This window comes from Martes martes (genome assembly GCF_963455335.1).
Source record: "Martes martes genome assembly, chromosome: 1".
Classification (NCBI taxonomy): domain Eukaryota; kingdom Metazoa; phylum Chordata; class Mammalia; order Carnivora; family Mustelidae; genus Martes; species Martes martes.
In genome coordinates, this window is record NC_137888.1 from 5222218 (window position 1) to 5242039 (window position 19822).

The 19822-nt window shown below is 46.6% G+C and overlaps 1 protein-coding gene across 2 annotated transcripts in view; it reads left to right on the forward strand.

Annotated features, from left to right (window-relative positions):
* The window catches only part of DSCAM (DS cell adhesion molecule), a gene marked incomplete at both ends in the record, with an annotated part of 750628 nt that overhangs the window by 629473 nt on the left and 101333 nt on the right, over positions 1 to 19822 (forward strand). For both annotated transcript variants that reach the window (XM_080825484.1, XM_080825483.1), the window contains one exon: positions 5853 to 5923. In XM_080825484.1, coding sequence (XP_080681610.1) covers positions 5853 to 5923 — 71 coding nt within the window. The remainder of the gene's footprint in view (positions 1 to 5852; positions 5924 to 19822) is intronic.

The window sequence follows — 19822 nt, forward strand, 5'->3', positions numbered from 1 at the left end:
CCGTATCCCAAACACCAAGAACAGTATTGACACGTATTATGTGCCAAATAAATAAAGAGTTTAAATTAATAAGCTACTTACTTGATAAATAATTATTACATGAAGTCATCTTTTCCCTGTCTGGGGGTCAACTATTCTTTGTTTAATTTGATTTTTATCAAACACCGTTCGGTCTCCTTTGCCCAGCAAAGAGCGTCCTTCTCACTCCCCTGCCTCCAGCAGAGGAACCCATGCTTGTACCCAAGTCCTTGCCGACTTTTGGACCTGCAAAGAAGAGTAAGCCCTCAGTAAATCCCCCATAAGAGAGAGAAATTTGGGAGCAATTCCCATGGAGATGGTTCAGCCAGGGTAAATGATTGATTTGGCACCGAGACTCTGCAGAAGCCAGGAGATGGCTTCCTGGAGGAGAAGGTATTTCAAGGGCAGAGGGGAGTTCTGAGGCTGGAGTCTTGCATTCACCATTTGGAAGTGAAAGAGAGGACCATCCATGAAGAGTGACTGTCAGGGAAGCAGGAGGCAGGAGAGGAGCCCCCTGAGGAGGTGGGGAGGAGAGCCAGCCGCGGTACCTGGGAGAGGAAACAAGAGCCGAGGTCTGCGTGTCTGGCACTCAGGAAGGGTCTGTCATCACTGTCTTGACCAAACAGAATTCCTAAACGTTGCCTTGCCTGGGAAGAGCATTAGGGACTGCACATATCATCTTCAATTATTCCTGTTTTGCAGATTGAACAATTTTGGCTTCTGCAGAAATGTAGAGATTATTTATTTTGGAAAACCACCTTCATTATTAATTAACTATTCTTACCTCCTATCCTTCTCCTCTCACAAGAAAAAGTGAAATATTCTGGTTTAAAAACAGAAGAAGAAACTACGCTTTCCATATATAGTAAAGCTTCAGCTCAAGAACATAAAAATAAATTCTTGAATGTCAGACGTCAACACAGTTTTCAAAGTTAGTTAAATAAGTGAGTACCCAATGGTTGATCTTGAATACTTTTAGCTTTGGGGAATTCAGTCTGTTTTGGATTAAATTTTACAGAAATTGTCTACTTGCCAGGAGATGAGGACCTGTGGAATAATTACAGCTCAAGAGCTTTAAGGAAAGCATGAAATTTCTGAAAGCAGACTCATTTTTTAACAAAAAAAATTTTTGTGTTACATTAGTCGCATACAGTACATCATTAGTTTTTGCTGTAGTTTCCATGATTCATTGTTTGCATATAACATCCAGTGCTCCGTGCAATATTTTATATATATATATATGTATATGTATATATATATAATTTTAAAAAGTTTTTCCTCTAATGTTTTAGAGGAATGGAAAATTCAGTTCCCAAACAAAACGCCTCCTAATTATGTTGGGCATGACTCTAATGTATGCATATAGATTATATTCTTTTGGAGTTTCTCTTTGACATTGTTTCTGTCCCTTTATTTTTGAGGGAGAGGTCTGGACTAGAATGGAAAGACAAATTCTCCCCAATTCATGACTGCATCATTGACTTTACATTTTCTGATAGAATCAAGGTCATTCTGCAAACACTATCCTCCTATCTTTGTTTTTAAGCATGACTGTATCATATTGAGGCTGGGATGCCTACGTTCATAGCCTCCCCCGGCCTCCATAAGGCGCCACCACAGGCCACAGCCAGAGACACCCAAAGGAAGCAGGATAAGGTTCTGTCCCCACTTTACCTGCCATTCCTCACTGACAAGATCTTCTTTACGTCTGATTTAGCACAATTAAAGTAATGCAGCACCCATATAGCTGTCAGACCTCAGAATCATTTTTTCAAGAAGGATTTTTGTGAATGAACCCCATGCTTCTCGAAGACTGCGGAATTATCAGCGTGAAAGAAATCGCAGATCTTCATGGGAGCTTGTATCAAAAGGCAGTCCTGCTTGAAGGGCATGCCCTGTGAGCAGAAATTAGGTACAGAGCTATAAGAACAATGATGGCCGGTCACTGGATGCCAGCCCCTCTGGTCCCTGCTCTGGAGTTGGCTTCAGTGCTAACACTGCCTTCCCGCATGGGGACTCGTGGGTAGGCCCAAGAGCCCGCAGCACCCCCAGAAAACCAGCTGTCCCCAGGACCTGCCAGGTGAGAGAGGTGTGCTGTGCATTCTGCTTGGCACGTTGCTTTACCCTTCAAAGCGGGGACTTGCTCCAGACCCAGACCGGGAAGCCATGCAGCTCAGAGTCAGCTGGGGGAGGACATGCTGGTGCAAAGGTGTCCCTGCACCAAGTGCCCAGTGCCACCGTGATTGTGATGGCCCCACACTGAGGTGGGGAGACTGGGGGTGATGCCCAGATGTGTGCAGGCAATGCTGGTGGAGGGTAAAGAAAGCTCCAAGACAGAAGGTCAGATCTGCCCAGGGCAGGTGCGTTTTGGGTTCCACTGAGATGTTGACCATGGCTGGGCCCAGGGGGGAGCGTGGTACATGGGGGATGGGGGTGCAGAACAGAGCATGCAGAGGGAGGCAGGACACAGAACGCAAGAACACAGGGAAGTGAGTGTGATGACCGAGTGGCTTCAAGGGTGCTCTGGGCCCGTGTCCCCTTTAAAAGAGGTAAAGTGGAAACAAGATCAATGCTTAGGACCCAAATAAAAACTGGCACCAGCCATGGATGCGAGACTGGGGCAGGCTGTCCAGCGAGGCTGAGAGCCTCAGTGGAGACACTGACAGACCAAGCACATACAGAAGAGAGGTCAGACTGGTGTTAGCAGGACGACTGAGGTGTGGAGAAAGAAGCTGACTCCCCTCTCTTTCTCTCCTGGCCCTTGTAAACACTTCCTGCCCCAATATCTCCAATTCCCTTCAAGTTCATATTTGCAAAAATGAATGAACTGTCTTTTCTGGCAAACCGGCTTCTCCTCTTAGTCTCCTCACTCTCTCCTAGTCCCACCAGCCTGGGCTTCTGGAGTCAGCGCCCCCCAACCCTGCCTTCTTGCTCATGTAGGGAGCCAGAGGGAGGGTCCTGTTGCCCCTCCCCCAGGAGAAGAAGTTGGGCACCTGTTTCTTCCTGCCCAGCGCCAATGCTTTCCCCAGTCTACTGCACACTCTGTCTGCACCTGTCGATGTCGTTGTGAAGGCCCCCACACAACTTCTCCCTGTGTTATGTTCACAAATCAAACTGGGGCTCCGTGCTCCCTGTGCTGTGCAGGGCACATGTTTCCATCGGCCACCGCCATTCCCTGAGCCCTTGCGTTCCTAAAGTCACGGCCCGCCTTCCTTCTCCCATTCTGATTTCTTGCCTTTGCCTCTTAGGTTATTTTTTTTTTATTTTTTATTTATTTTCAGCGTAACAGTATTCATTGTTTTTTCACCACACCCAGTGCTCCATGCAATCCGTGCCCTCCCTAATACCCACACCCTGGTTCCCCCAACCTCCCACCCCCCGCCCCTTCGAAACCCTCAGGTTGTTTTTCAGAGTCCATAGTCTCTCATGGTTCACCTCCCCTTCCAATTTCCCTCAACTCCCTTCTCCTCTCCATCTCCCCTTGTCCTCCATGTTATTTGTTATGCTCCACAAATAAGTGAAACCATATGATACTTGACTCTCTCTGCTTGACTTGTTTCACTCAGCATAATCTCTTCTAGTCCCGTCCATGTTGAAGACATACAAATGGCTATCAGACACATGAAAGAATGTTCATCATCACTAGCCATCAGGGAGATTCAAATCAAAACCACATTGAGATACCACCTTACACCAGTTAGAATGGCCAAAATTAGCAAGACAGGAAACAACGTGTGTTGGAGAGGATGTGGAGAAAGGGGAGTCCTCTTATACTGTTGGTGGGAATGCAAGTTGGTACAGCCACTTTGGAGAACAGTGTGGAGATTCCTCAAGAAGTTAAAAATAGAGCTTCCCTATGACCCTGCAATTGCACTACTGGGTATTTACCCCAAAGATACAGATGTAGTGAGAAGAAGGGCCATCTGTACCCCAATGTTTATAGCAGCAATGGCCACGGTCGCCAAACTGTGGAAAGAACCAAGATGACCTTCAACGGATGAATGGATAAGGAAGATGTGGTCCATATACACTATGGAGTATTATGCCTCCATCAGAAAGGACGAATACCCAACTTTTGTAGCAACATGGGTGGGACTGGAAGAGATTATTTTTATTTTTTGAAAGATTTTGTTTATTTATTTGAAAGGGAGAGGGAGAGAGAGCAGGAGCCAGATGGATGAGGGGCAGATGGAGAAGCAGGCTCCCTGCAAAGCAGAGAGCCCAACACAGGGCTTGATCCCAGGACCCTGGGCTCATGATCTGAGCTGAAGGCAGCTGCTTAGCCAACTGAGCCACCCAAGCACCCCTGACCTTATTTGCTAAGAAACACACATTATTTGCTAAGAAAACACAAACAGGTTTGAACCCGTTTCCCTCAACCAGCAAGTCCACCAAAAGTTCCCCCATTGTTTCCTCCCTCCTCCCACTCCAGAGATGATCACTCTGATGTCCCAGGACCCCACCATCTCCATTCCTAATAGCACACTTGCCTCTGTGTTCAGACATTGTTCCTTCAAGCATACCTTTTCTTTTCATTATATGAATTTCCTCCACCTCTCCCCTTGTGTCATACACCCAATGATAATGTTTATTATTGCTTGTATTTACTGAGTAAATTATTTTCATAACAACCCTATGACATGCATTTTATTGTCCTGTTCTATAAAGAAGGAAACAGAGACACAGAGGAGTCAAGTAACCACATAGCTGCTAAGTGAGATAGCCAGAGTTTGGACTCAGAAAGAAAGATGGGAACAACCATTAGCTTAGCAACTCTATTACTTGAAACTTATTCTCCTGAACCAAGGAGATCATGTTTCCCTTGACTTTGCCTCTCCCCTAATCTGACCTTTACCTTTACCCTTCCACGGATTTCTAGACCCTTCAAACCAGCTCACAATCAGTACTGCTCCTTTCTCATCTGCCCTGTGCTCCTCCCCCTTCTGCAAAGGGGCATCTCCACGTCCACAGAAATGGCCCTTGCGCAGCTCAGCAGGGATGGCAGGACCGTCCATCCCACAGAGACCCCAGAGGGTCTCTCCCTCCAAGTCCTGAGTTCCCTCTTGCTTCTGCTTCTTGGAAGATGCTTCAGTGTCCTCCGTGCTGTAGGCTGGCGGACTCTTCTCTCTCACAGTGCATGCTTTCTGCTGTTCGGGTTAACACGTGAGCTCTCGGTGGACTAAAACATGTTCTGCCTCTTAGTTCTACACTGTGTGCCTGGTGCTCGCATGTTTCTGATACCCAGTGACTGACTGGAACCAGCAGGTAATTGGAATCCTACAAGTCTTGGAAATAGGGTGGTGTGAGTTGCATGCTTTGACTCTTTAACTCTACTTCTGCTTTCTGAGGCTACCACCCCTGGGTCATGAGAGTTTTCAAGCACAAAGTGTGAAAACCCGAAGCCATCAAAGGGACTCAAAAGCAGAAGAATCCTGATTTTTTTTTCCCCATGACCCCAATGCCATTGTCCCTAAACATGAGTTCTAAGGGAAAAAGAAGGGTCTTCAATAGGCACCACAGGGTTTCATAAAAGCCATGTTGTCTGACCCCTTCCTGTCTTACCTGGGAACTTGCTCAGACTTGAGTTGATTAATCACATTGTCAAAGGTGTGGTGAGGAAGAACGCAAGGACAGGTCTTCAAGGTTCATTTTTCGTGGGAGCAAGGACACACAGGGTGAATTCAGTACCAACAACTCGGCCAGATTGGTCTGCTCACTAAAGCTGCAAACACAATTCTCTGTGCTGCCAGGGGCCTGTCTCCTGGGCCAGCATGTTGTTTAGACATCAGCCTGCTCTAGAACTCAGTTCTAACCTGTGGTTTTGGTCTTTACAGCTCCTGATGGCCCACCTCAGGAAGTTCACCTGGAGCCCCTGTCATCTCAGAGCATCAGGGTCACCTGGAAGGTAAACCAAGCAAACCCTTGTATTCCTGGCACTGTGTTTGCGGGGTGAGCACTTCACGCACATGCCGTGTTAGGATGCCAAGACAGTGACATTGTGTGAAACTTTGGTTTTGCCACGTTAGATTAAATGCTCTTTTCTTGACATCCAGTATATGTATCCACATTCTGAATACTTTTACAGCCAATTCTATTTGCAGAGAGAGTGGAGTTGGCGTGTCTTGTTTTCGTTCTTTGAATCATATGGGGTCCTGAGAGCTGGTTGCTGCACAAATAGGGGAATGCATGTGCTTGGCACATGTAGCTTCTGTCCAGGGGAAGCTTTTTCTAAGTGCTTTTCCACAGCGGCAGATCCGAGCATGGCAGATAGCCCATGGAACTGTCAGAAAAGACTGTCACCCTCACTGTGCCACCAGCTAACAACGTCCTCGAGAACGCCCTTCCCTTCCTCCTCAGCATGGTGGCCTGTGGAGCCAGCTGCCATCCAAGGCAGTGGCGCCCACACGTGGCTGCAGATGTGGGCTGGCCACTGGTCAGACGAGGGCTTGTGGCTGGTCACTGGGATAGACCCTTGAGCTACAGAGCAAACAACTATACAGGCAGCACGGTTTCGCCCGGCCGCCATGTTTTTCACAGCAAAGGCATTGGTGAAGGAAGCCACGTTGGTTTACGTGCTGGAGTGTGCTGGTCACAGGCGGCACGTGAGGTCCCACTGCCCCAGGGATCTCGAAGTCACTCACCCAGCAGGGAAAGCTGTCTTGGGAATTACTCATCCCTGGATGGGCTCCTGCAGACGGTGACTGTGGACTCTACTTAGAATCTTCTTGTTGGGTCCCCACTTGTGTGGGCCGCACTGGCTCTTCCAGTTCTGAGGTCCCCTTCCTCTGCTCTCCCCCTTCCCCCGCGTCCTCACTCAGAGCAGAAGCCAACACCCACAGTGGGGTCCTCGAGTGGCTCGCCCCTAAAACCATAGAGGCCTAGCGCATCACCCCTGTTGTTGGTGTTTTCCTGCTGGTGCCAGCTTTTTTGTAAAGGGGGCTGCTTCTGTAACAAGAAGGCTCCTCGTTGTCAGGGTGGCCACCATCTTCAGTGCCGACCACAACCCCTCTGTGCGAGCCCTTATACCCCAGCCAGTGGTTGGCTCCGGCAGACAGCAGGCCGGGGTGTTTGGCCGCACAGACAGCACAGGCCGAGCAGCGTGGGAAGGGCTGGTGTTTCTGTGAGCGTATCCGCCAGCTGCGAGCATCACACACCATATAATAAAAGGCCCTCAGCGAGCCATAACCCTGGACCCATCCTGGCCACTCTGCAGATGGGATGCTGACTCACTCTGCCTCAGTTAATGGCTCTGTGAGACCTCATCCCGTGGCTCTGCTCAGTCTCACACTTCGCCACTGAGGAAGGCCAGCTACTCCCGTGGCCCCTAAAGATTTCTGGGTCCTGCCTGAGAAAGGTGTCTGTCCACAGAGCTCATGCACCTAAAAATGGAAACTTTTGAGACTTTCCAGGCATGGTGTCCTTTCTGTCTCCAGAAGAAAAAGAAAGCTAAAGTCAGTAAATCGTAGTTAAAGTATTTCTTCTTAATGTCATATGGAAAGAAAGCCCTGGTCCCGCTAGATCATGAGCCAGTGGTAATGCACTGTTCGTGGAGCAGCGGTTTCTCTCAGAGCTGAGGGCAGATGTTGTGGGGCCTGTCAGCGCGGACAGGTGTCCGGGAGATTTAACAGACTGAACCAGGTAAGGACCTCCGTTCGCCGGCTTGTCATATCACATCGGCCTGGTTACCTCATGAGAGTGCATCCCTGGTTCCACTGAACTGTATGCTTTTATCTACAATCCAAAGTATATGTAAAGGACATTTTCCTGCATGAAATATGCCTAGATTTTACGGTGTAAACACCAAAGATTTGCATTTTGTGTACGGAAACTGACCAGGGAGGGAAAGAGAGAAGGAAGTAAGGAGAGAAGGAAAAATCACATTAACCCAGAGAGGGAGCCATGCCCCAGTCGACAGGACAGCAACACCACAGTCATGAGGCAGCGAGCTGGAAGCTCATTCAGGGTCACAGGACGACTGACAGAAGTGAAAGCTGCACTCAGGGGAGAGAGGAGACAGAGGGGATAATGGTGCTGCGGCTTTGGTGGGAAAACAGCCATTTTAGATTCTTGACCTCTGAAGGGTCCCAGGCACTCTGGCAGCCTTTAACACTGGAGCTAGATCCTGGTTGTTTAATTATAGTATAAGCAACCCTTCTGTGACATATCCCTCCCACTGAACAAAATAAACAGCACAACTTCCCCTTTTTATTTTAGCCATGTCTTCCACCAAGGAAAAGGTCCAAGCTTTTAACATTTCAAGCCTGGTGAAGGTCCCCCATGACCCACTGAATGTAGACCGAGACCCACTGGACGCAAGAGGCCATTCAGCATTGGCTGCAGGTGTCACCCCCACCTTGCCCCTGTTCCAACAGGCCATTCACGTGCCCACAGCTGGCATCTCCCTCCTCCTTCGCCGTCACGGATGACGCTGTTTCTCACACCCCCCACCCCGTCCAGTCCTGCATGACTCTGGAAGGAACCGTCTGAGCCCCCGTGTGACCCTCACTCTTGGTGACAGCTCAGTGAGGCCCCCATCCCACGGGTTCTACCTTCCACATGCCTCTACCTCCTCTGTGGCTCAGAGAGCTGCTTAAGGTCTGGGAGGACCTCGTTCACCTCTGGTCCCCAGTGGGTGGCACGCTTGCATGAATGAATGAGGGAGGGAACAAATGATCAGATGAGGACATCTGTGAGTTGAGAATGAAGGAGTCCACAGCCCAAGTGTTCCAATCACGGCAGCCTCCCAAGCATCCCGTCTTTCAGGAACTGCCATGGAGAAGGCCCCCAGCTGGGAGGAGCTCCGAGCTCCAGCCTGTACTATCGCGGGGTCTAATTCACGCTGCCGTGAAGTTCCCTGAGCCCCTCGTGGTGGGTGCCCAAGACTGCCATCCACTCCGAGGAGCACAAGGACCCACCACTTTGCTGACAGGCTTCTCCTGTAATTTACTGAAAAATAAATGACAGTAATGGTGCAAAAAATTTGTGATAAGGGTCAGAGGAAATGGCCCTCTGCACATCACATCAAATGTCAGCCTTCAGGAAGATGTCCAAGAACCAGTGCCCTATTAAATCGGGCTTTTAATAATTTTAAGTATTTGGAGTTAAATAAAAACGCTGAGCAGTGCCTTGACAGGAACTCGAGAGAGAGCATAAGTGGTTCCAAATAACTAAAAAGGAAGTAAATGATAATAAAGATTCATTTTCTAGCTCTTGTTCCTCCCGTTTGAAAAACAGAAGAGTTTGCATAAGCAAATGCAGTTTCTTGCTGTTTTTGCTAGGGTTATTCAGAATCAGAGAGAATATGGGGGCACCTGGCTGACTCAGTCAGTTAAGCACCTGACTCTTGATTTCAGCTCAGGTCACAGTCTCAGGGTCGTGGGGTCCGGCTCCACAGTGGGCTTGGAGCTCAGCTCGGAGTCGGCTTGCCCCTTTCCCTCTGCTCAACACCCCTCCTCTCAAACAAAGAAATAAATAAAATCTTTAAAAAATCAGAAAGAGGGGCACCTGGGTGGCTCAGTGGGTTAAAGCCTCTGCCTTCGGCTCAGGTCATGATATTCGGGGTTCTGGGATCAAGCCCCGCATCGGGCTCTCTGCTCAGCAGGGAGTCTGCTTCTCCCCACCCCCTCTGCCTGCCTCTGCCTACTTGTGATCTCTCTCTCTCAAATAAATAAAGTCTTTTTAAAAAATCAGAATATTTAAAGCTACTGATTATTGATAATATATTTAATTAAGTACCTCAAAATCGTAAACCTAAAGGAGAATACTGACAGAATAAGTCTCTTTTGACAGTGCCTGTCACCTTCTCTTCTGGTCAGTCTCAGAATCAACCAGTCCCATTTTATTGCAAATGAAGGACAGTTTGATTGCCTGCTATCTGTATGTGTTCGTAACATAAAATCTTAAGTATCTGAACTATTTAAGTCTTACAAGTATCTCAAAACATTTCTCCAGAGGATGTAATTTAAGGCAGAGATTTTTTTTTCCTCCTGATGTAAATATTTTCTTTTGTTTTGAATGAGAAGTCTTTTCAGAGCCATATGCTATTCCAAAACTATGAATATTTCAATTGTTTAAATATTACAGTACTAAAAACGGTTGTCCAGACTGACAACTCAGGACAACATGCTGAGAATAATTTTGCCACTTTCTTGCCCCTCTGTATCCAACCCTTTGGCTGGGTTTCATTTAGAATGAACAATGTTGCAGAAGAGATTACCTGATTTCCATAAAATTTGAACATCTCGTATTTAGGGATTTAATTAAATTTCAGTAATACTTTTAACTAAAACACCACATCTGCACAATCCCCAGTAATTCCAACTAATTGAGGCATCATTGCAATATGTTATGTTTCCCAGATGAGTTCTTACAGTGGGAAAGTGGCTTAGCTTGTCATTTAAAAACAGAACCGTCTGATTGCCAGTGACCTTCATCATAATGATTTAATAAACTGCAGCCTCCACTTAACTCCGGCATCTAAATCCCCCTACCCAGGAAATGGCGCGCCATGTTGGAAAAGGACTGTCTCCTAGAATGCCATTTCCTGGCTGGGGTCCCCGGGAAACTAGTCTTTCTGAACCCTTGCTCTCAGCCAGGCATTGTGCTCAACTTTGCACGCATTATACCGTTAGATCTGTGCACGGGGTATATCGGGTTTCGTACAAACTCCTGACCTAGAAGGGATTTGCCCAAAATCTGAGGGCTTGGGACTGTCAGGTCGAGGACCCTCGCTGACATTTTCCGACTGGTTTCTAAGCAACTGATAAGCTAAGGTACACAGGGTGCCAGGATGGTGTCTTGCGCATAGTAAGTTTCTACAAATATTAGTTTCTTGTCCTGTTCCTTCCAACTTCATGTTATAAATTTTACTCGACTTTAATATTACAGAAAATAGGAAAAATGCAATTTCTACCTTATCCCTCTTTCTTTCCAAATGTAAACTTAGCCTAGCATGCGTGGAGTACTAAGTCAACACCCCTTTTTCCGACATCCACTGACATTCAAAAGGGTCGTCTTGAAATTAATTTTACTTCATTCCTGGACTCCCGCTTTAATCCTCAGGTATGAAAAATTACAAAATTTACATTTCTTCATCAATTTGTTCTAGAGTTGGATTTACAGCAGCTTTATTAAAAATCCCAATGACCAACATGTCTTACAAATATTTAAGGAACCGTCAGCCCTTCTCATATTAGCAAGTCAGCCTCTTCCCCCTCTAACAAGAGGAGGAAAATCCAAACTGATTTCAGAACCTTTTGGTTGTCTGCATACCCCGTGACTCTTCTCTCTCAACTTCTCACAGCTGACTAGCTCTGTGAGGGTAGAGGGTGTATTTTATTTTGTTTGTTTTGTTTTTGTTTGTCCACTATATCCTCAGTAGAAGTATATTTAAATATTTGTTAAATAATACATGAGACATTCCCATTGTATACATTCATGTTAAAATATTCATATCAATAGGGGCTACCTTTTCTTTTGGAAACCCTTGGACTATATGCACATCTTACTTTTTGTGTGCATATGTAAAATTACACAAATCCCTTTAATAAAACCACTCATTGCTCATTTGCCTCACTTGGCATATATCTGGCATCTCTCCCCATCGATCCCTTGGATTAGCCTTCCTGGTTTAGCCATAGGATCGGCCTTCACCAGTGACCCCAGTTCTCTGCTCCAGAGAAGAGCCTCAAGCCAGACTGCCCAAAGGGTCCTGGCCGGCCTCCCAACCCAAGCAGGCGATTCTCCTGGTTCCCAACCCCCAGGTGTAGCAAAAAAAAAAATGCTGGCCACATTTCCAAAGGCTGCTCAGCCGCCGGGAGCGTGGGTCCAGGTCTGACACCAAGCATGCTGGAGAGGTTGGCTCAGACTCAGTATAAGGAGGCCCATCCCAGTGTACCTCTCCAGCTAATTGACCCTGACAGGACACAAACTGGGCTTGGACTAAGAACTAGGACCAAGGCCATCTCCATTCATTAGCTGGCAGTCCTTTCAGATGGTTTATTCTGAATGCTTCACACCGAGCCTGGATGAACCTGACAAGGCAAGGCGTCTGAGAGCGGGCACTTCCGCTGTTCTGCTTCAGAGCTGTTAGATTATAAACTGCTAGGGTACAGTGAGTCAGGTGGCAAGGACAGTATTTTTGCCTTGATAGAGAACCTATCATCAAAGATGCAAATATGAGTAGTGCATAAGAATCACGAGGTCATAACTAAAAGAGCATTCTGGACGTGAATTGATGACCAGTCATAGGTCTTTCTTTGACACGTCAACATCACATTTTGTAAGTGAATTAGGTCCTAAAGTTGGGACATCTGACTAAAAATTGCTCATGGTTGAATAATATTGAAAATTAGTGTCTATTAAGTACACTGTGCATAATTTTAGCTATGAAATCTTACCGGGATTGAAGACTATATACAAAGATATCATTGGACAACACTTCATTATGCATAGAGTAGAATTAACATAAATTAAATCCATCTACAATAAGTAAATTGCATATAATAAGAATATGATATGATATGATGAGATGAGATGAGGTGATATAAAAAGTACTGGATTAGACTTCAGGAAAATTAGATATTACTCCCACTTCTATACCTAATAAAAATGACCTCAAGCAAGTTACTTTGTCTTTGCTGAAACTCAAAACATTTACACTAGTTCCATTACTTGATAACAGGGAGGATGGAGGACGTGAGGCACTTGGGAATCTGAAGGGTGGGCCCTGAAAGGACAGCCTGGCTTTGATCTCCTCCCTGGATGCTGGTCCCTAGTGGCTCTGGATAGCACAGCCTTTTCTGCTGACAATACATCCTAGTAAATGTCAATCTTTTGACATTTGCCTGAACAATAAATAGATAAATGAATAAACTTATCTTAAATGACCTAATAATTGCTGGATAGGTAGTGATTTTAAGAAAAATATCCATAAGACCGTCTCGGGTATAGTTTTACTGGTTCTCATACAACACTGACTCTACTTTTAACAGAATAAATCAGAATTCAAGTTACAGTGAATATGGAAATAAGTATTATAAATGTGCTGATTGACACCCATCAAGCGAGTAAGTAAATGAATATACATTGTTTTGTGTGCCTCATTTTCCTAGAGAGCACTCATTAAGCCATGTTGCTAATAACACTTTTCTCATCAGAAAAATCAAATAAGGTAGATATGTTAGTAAATGAACACAGATGTTAGGAGGAAAAATCAAAGGAATAATCGAAAGCACGCACAACCAAGAATTCCACAGACATCAGATGACACCTGTTATGTCATGGACATGTCTCTTAAGGCAAATGAAGAAATCTGATGTTCCTTTTATGATTTAAAACCAGGCTGGACAAAGTTCCCTGTGGTCTGTTTCAGGAAGAACTCTGGCGAGGTCAGCTACGAGCCAATGGCTGCAGGAGACTTTCCTGCATCTAGTCTCCACATTCCGTTTTCATGGTGACATGACACAGAACAGGAAAACACAACATATGCTTTTGATTCATTTCGCCAGTACAAATACATTTAACCTAATGCACTAAGATGTACCCCACTAACTCTATCTCAAGGCAATATTTTAAAAGCCACCTCATCTTTGTATTAAAATCTTTGAGAACTAGTTTTACGGTCTTGTAACTCTTGTGATGGATTCCTCCCATTAGCACATTCTTTTGAAAATTTTAACGTGAGATGTAAAAAGTGCTATATGCTTTGAGTAATCATAGAAATACAGGAAATGAAATGATTCTGCCTTTTAAAGATATATTATCATTTCTGTTTTTTCTGAAAGTTACAATCTAAAGTTGGAAATAAGCCCTGTTTTTATCTAAATAACAGAAGAATTCAGGGGGTGTATTCTGATTGACTTCTGGAAGTCAGAATTCCCAAGAAAGTAAAGGATGAGGCAGAGAATGGTCAGTGTCACTCCTGGGGGCTCTGTACGGGATCTGGGGCTGTCTCTGCATTTGGGCACATGTCAGGTGCATCCCCCATCTGAGAACCAGAGTGGTCCCTGGGGGAATCCCACACCCAGCATAGCATGTTCCTGACAGGAGAGATGATCCTACTGAACACTTTCTCAATGTTCCACTCCTCCATTACCAATTTAAGAGTGCTCATGCCTAAAATTCCTTCAGTTGAGGTTAATGCTTCTCATTACCCAAGCACAGATAAGAGACAAAGGTAGATAGCTGTATGGAAGCAATGCCCCTCTATGCTTCAATCATGACGTAAAGTATCCATGGTAGATATTAAATCCATGACCAAAAGTCTGCTGTTGATGCAGACGTTGCTGGATTTCTCCTGATAGTACATGCATTAGGACTTCTCCAACCCAGCAAGAAAGGGGACTGACTCTATCAAGCCCTCACCCCAAGACCTGGCCTCTCTCCAACCTTCCTCTCATGGAGGTGCCTCTCCTCCCACCATTACTTGCCTCCCATCCTCACCCCACCTCCAACCCCAGCCCACCCCCTGAATTCTACCCCACACCCTGCACATTGATTCAGTCCACACACTGAGTCCCCGGGGGGTCTGCAAACTGTTTCTGTCATGGGCCAGAGAGCAAAGACCTCCAGCCTTGTGAGCTACAGAGCCTCTGCCTTAACTCCTAGCTCTACTGACCATAGCTCAGAGGCAGACAGCCAGTAAAACTTACTCAGGCAACGGACATTTGAAGTGCACGCAATCTTCATGTGTCACAAAATATTCTTCCTCCTTTGGATTCTGCAGCCATATAAATACGTAAAAAGTATATGCATTCTTAGCTAAGGGCCATATAGAAGAATGGCCAAATATGGCCGCAGGACCATAGTTTGTCAGCCATGCCCTACTGAACACGACCACACCTGGGAGGCAGACACGGGCCGCTGGAATACGTCACGAATAGCTTCCTGTTATGCGGCTCTCCCAGCAGAGAGCTGAAGCACGGCGGACTCTTCCCAGGAGTGAAGTCAGAGCCTTCGTTCCATTCAGCGGTTCCTTCTGAACTGCGGATCTTCTGTGGTCCTTCTGGGAAGACCTTACACTAGCAGAAGTTACAAAGACTAGGACAGTAGTAATTCTTCCTATGGTTGAAGCAGGCCATTCCTTTACAAAGACTCTAATATCTTTGAAAATACTGGCTTTTCTCTTGTTTAGCAGATCTGGATCAAGTGGGCCCCCCAGATCTCCGTGACCACCCAGCCATTCTCAGGGGCTCCCACTACCTACAGGGGAGTTACTCCAGGTTGGGTCCTTCTGGAGGAGCCAAGCCTTTTGAGATCACTCAGCTGCTGCTAAATAGTTGGGGTCCCAGCCTTGTGCTCACAGACTGGTACACATTCCCTCCTGGCATCCTACCCCAAATCCCTTTCCCTCTGCATCCCCATTGCCTGTGCAAAGTCTAGATGCACAGGTGAGATCTGTCTCTCAAAGCCTCAGAGTCTCCAGGTGCACTCTTTCCTGGCTGGGCCCTGGCCTCACCTCTTGGTGGCCCATGGACCTGTCTCCTGCAGCCCCTTCCCACTGTCTCCCTGCTTTTTCCCTGGTCTGAACCTGGACAGCTCCACGCTCTGTGTCCTTCTCTTCAACGGACTCCACTCCCAGACTCTGGGACACCCATCACCCTTCTGGCCAACTCTGCTTCCCAGAAACATCGAGACATCTAGAGGCCCTGACATTAAATGTGGGATGTTCTGGAGACCAGCTCTCACAGCCAACACCAGGTGGGGTCTGCAGATGTGCTATGAATTCCTTTGTTAGTTCTTTGGCAGAAACCCCTGGATAAGCCATTAAGGCTGGTGAGAAATGCTGTGTATGGTTACCAGAAAGTGTGCTATGCAGACAACAGTGAGATTCAGAAAAAGGAGGGGACCCAGCAAGAGTAGCTCTTCAACATGTTTGTTGGTTGGATGAAGGAGTGAATGAATGAGTGAGTGAATGAAACAAGAGCCACCCCACACTTGAGAAAGTAAATGAAGTCCTGTTATGCAATAGTTAACCTCAATTTCATCCCATAAAACTGTAAGAGCCTGTTTCTAAAATTCTACATGTGTTTTCCAAGCCCGGGCACACACTTGGCTGCCGCCTCCACCCCAGCTGCCAGATCTGACGAGAACTCAGTGACTATCAGCTTCAAGTCAAAGTTCTTGGCCTCTCAGTCCTGTGCCTCCTTCAATGTCACGTCATTCATCCTTAATTTCTCAGACCTGCGCTGAGTAGCTCCTGCCATCTCTACATGCACAGTCAGCACAGAACCCTTCTGAAGGGTCACTGGGAGCTGTTTCTTCCAGGGCCGTCTCTGGTTATCTCTCCTGGGTGCAGTGGGGCAGGCTGATTGCATTCCTGCGAGGCTGTCCCTTTTCAGCACTGGCCGGTCTTCCTAGAGGCTCAGATGAAATGCGCCTTCTCTGGGAATCTGGGAGTCTTTCTGCCACAACGGGTAAAGGCACCTCTCCCCTTTCCCTTCCATGATACCCCATGCCATTCCTCGGCACTGCAAGCACCATGCTCTGCTCTCATCACAGGCTCCCTTGCCGGTCTCCCCTTGTGCAGGATAGGCCCCAGTTCCTACCGCTCCAGTGGATGGATCCGCTCACTGCGCAAGCTTACTGAGTAGCTTCTATTGATGCTGGGGAACAGGGACGGGGACTGGGAGGAGGACATGAAGTTAAGAAAACAGTCCGCAGCCCCCGGAATAGAAGGGAAATGAGGACAGGTTACATTTCAAGTGAATTTGGAAGAACCTAAGAGGAGAATGTTCTATTCATTTTTCCTGAGTTACTCAACATGCCCGAGTAACATGGTGTTCTTGGAATGCAGAAATCTGCAGCAGAGGCTTTCGCTCTCCAGTTGGTCAGCCGGTGAACCCTAGCATTGAGCCAAGTCCGTTCACCTGCGCTGGGAAGGGAGAGGGAAGCGTGCAGGAAGAGGACCTGGCTGGTGGCTTTCTAAAGAAGAGAGGCCTGCTCTAATCACCCACATCCTTGATGATGCTGGGAGCATTTGCACATCCCATTCTTGCTAACTTTTTAAAGACCTCTATATCTGCCACAGGCAGCTCCCAGGCTCATTTGGACGGACACATAAAATACAGACACTTGCAAACCACAGATACACTGACGCCGTGCTACTGTTGTCATGGAGATCGAAAGAGACAGTTTCTTAAAAGGAAGTTTCTTAAAGGAAGTGGGGGCTGGTGGGGGGGACTGGAGGCTGGAGGAAGGACACCTGGAAGGATGAAAGAAAAAGCTGTTTAGGGAGGACTGCAGGAGGAGAAAAATGGCAGGGCTAGGTAGGGGAGAGAGTTCCCCACATGGCAGATAAATGAGACAAACGGAAAGAACCCAGGCTCGCTACTGGATCCAAAGGTGAATGAAAGGAAGAGTAGTAGTCAACACGGAAAAATAATCAACCCTATATGAGAAGCACAACCGTGAAGAGAGAAGGGCTCCTTCCAGAACTGTGGCACACTCGAAGGGGCTTGGGGAAGGTAGAAACAGGACATGTGTCCGTCAGAGCGGTCTGTAAATAATGCGATCGGACGACTGCCTTCTGCAATATGCCGTGAGCCCTAGACGTCCCTTCTTTTTTTTTTTTTTTTTCCTTTTTTCTTTTAATTTTTCCATTCGCTTACTCTCCAGAGTCTTCCTTTAATACACATTAAGAGGACTGGCTACCAGGTGAGATTTGCTATGAATCTGTGGGTCTGCCGTAAATTATCCTTATTCTAAAAACATGTCACCCATGAGATGGTCAAACAAGTCAACAAACTCCAGCATCCCTGCTTTAATAAGGAAAGGAAAAAGGATGACTTTGTGCAAACAAATTGGCTCCTCAGATGCTCTTTTCCTCCCTTGACGGGTCTGGGAAGGGAAGCTGGACCCCCTCATCCTGATGCATGAGCCGCCATGCTGAGTGACCGCAGGGAAGCCAGCTGTCAACCTGAATCCAAGTTGCACAGTGCTCCTGAGCAACCCTTCTCTGCTGGCTAGTCCAGGCCTCCGACTGACAGCTGCATCATGGGCCTGGAGTCCAGGCATCGCTTCTATCTTCAAACCATCCTCGTTGGTCCTGTACCCAGTCTGGTTATAAACCTGCAACGACGTCATTCCTGACCACCCCTTTCTTTGCGCCTCACATATGCTTAAAACCATTCTCTTCTGTGTCTACAGTAACATTTTCTGAGAATGTCCACGCTGCTGACGCCCTGTTTTGGACAAGGGAGTGGATGAGATTTCAAACATGTTTGTGAGAATCCTCAGGCCCTTGGAGCCTGCAGTCAAGTCCTTGGAAACCCGACATTCGATATGGAACAGAGGCCACGGGGGAGGATGAAATTGATCAGTTCTTGTGGAGCTGATGGCGAATCAGTGCATGTGGGTGGAGGCCAGAGGAGAGAGAACCCCTTGGATGGAGGCAGTTGAAGGAAGCAGATGAGCAGGCTTTGGAGAATGAGTTGGGCTTTGATGGAGGAGGAAGAAAAGTGGTCTCTGATGAGGGCTTTCATGAGATGGGAAAACACAAGAGTTGGAAATTCCATGCTTGTTCAAACAGCTACAGAGAATCCTAGGTCACCAGGTAACATCCAGGGGGCATTAGCCTGGAAAGACTACAACCAGGTTTGAATCTCACTACGGGTACTGCTGAGATCTGGGGAGAAAGGGACATGATCGAAGTGGTATCTGGGGAAATTTTCCTTCTCCAGTATCTGCAACCCAGATTCAAAGTATGTTCAAGATCTCTACCTGATTTCCTCTTTTTCTTTCCTTCCTAAACCACCATTAATTTCATTCATTTAGTTTCATGAAACAAATAATTATTTTTGACCCAGTTTGTCAATCACAATTTGATGCTATTTAATGGCCAGAGAATTATATTCTAAAACTGCCTCCCCACTTAGGGTTTCTCCCTTACATACTTCTACCTTTATCCCAGGTAAACACATGCTCCAAGGCATGGATGTTTAAAGCATCATCCAAAAATATTTTATTTTTTTAAGATTTTTTTTTATTTATTCATGTGAGAGAGGGAAAGAGAGAAAGCACGAGCAGAGGGGAGGGTCAGAGGGAGAGGGAGAAGCAGGCTCCCGGCTGAGCAGAGAGCCCCATGTGGAGCTCGATCCCAGGACCTTAGGATAATGACCTGAGCTGAAGGCAGATGGTTAACCGGCTGAGCCACCCAGTTGCCATCCAAAACATATTTTAAAGTAAAGGATATTATACATTGATTTGTCTTGGGATGACATGAAGCCCATTACCAGACTGTTCCACACGCCCGGTCCCCACCAACTTGTTGTCCATTCAACTCAGAGAAAGTCTCCGGGGTCACTTTCAGAAACACTTTGGAACTTGCCCCACAGTCCCTACAATTTCCTAGACTGAACATACAGAATCCCTCTGTTTATGGACCCTCAAAAAGAGATCTGAGTTTTCAATATGTTCTCAAGGATTTCTTTAATGTAAACACACCCCAAGGGGAAATCGGACTATCCAGTCTACAAAGTAATAATAAAACATAAACTTCGTCTGACATAGTTAGAATTTGGGCTTTTATTTATGAAAACAGTACTTCCTCTTCATGTGATTTGTTAAATGTTTCTTTGATTCAAAATGCCTGTCACATGGTGCCTGGGTGGCTCAGTGGGTTAAGCGCCTGCCTTTGGCTCGGGTCATGACCTCAGGGTCCTGGGATTGAGCCCCACATCGGGCTTCCTGCTCAGTGGGGAGCCTGCTTCCCCCTCTCCCTATGCACCTCCCCGTCGCTCATGCTCTTTCTCTCTCACGCTCTCTCTCTCTCAAATAAATAAATAAAATCTTTTAAAAATGCCTA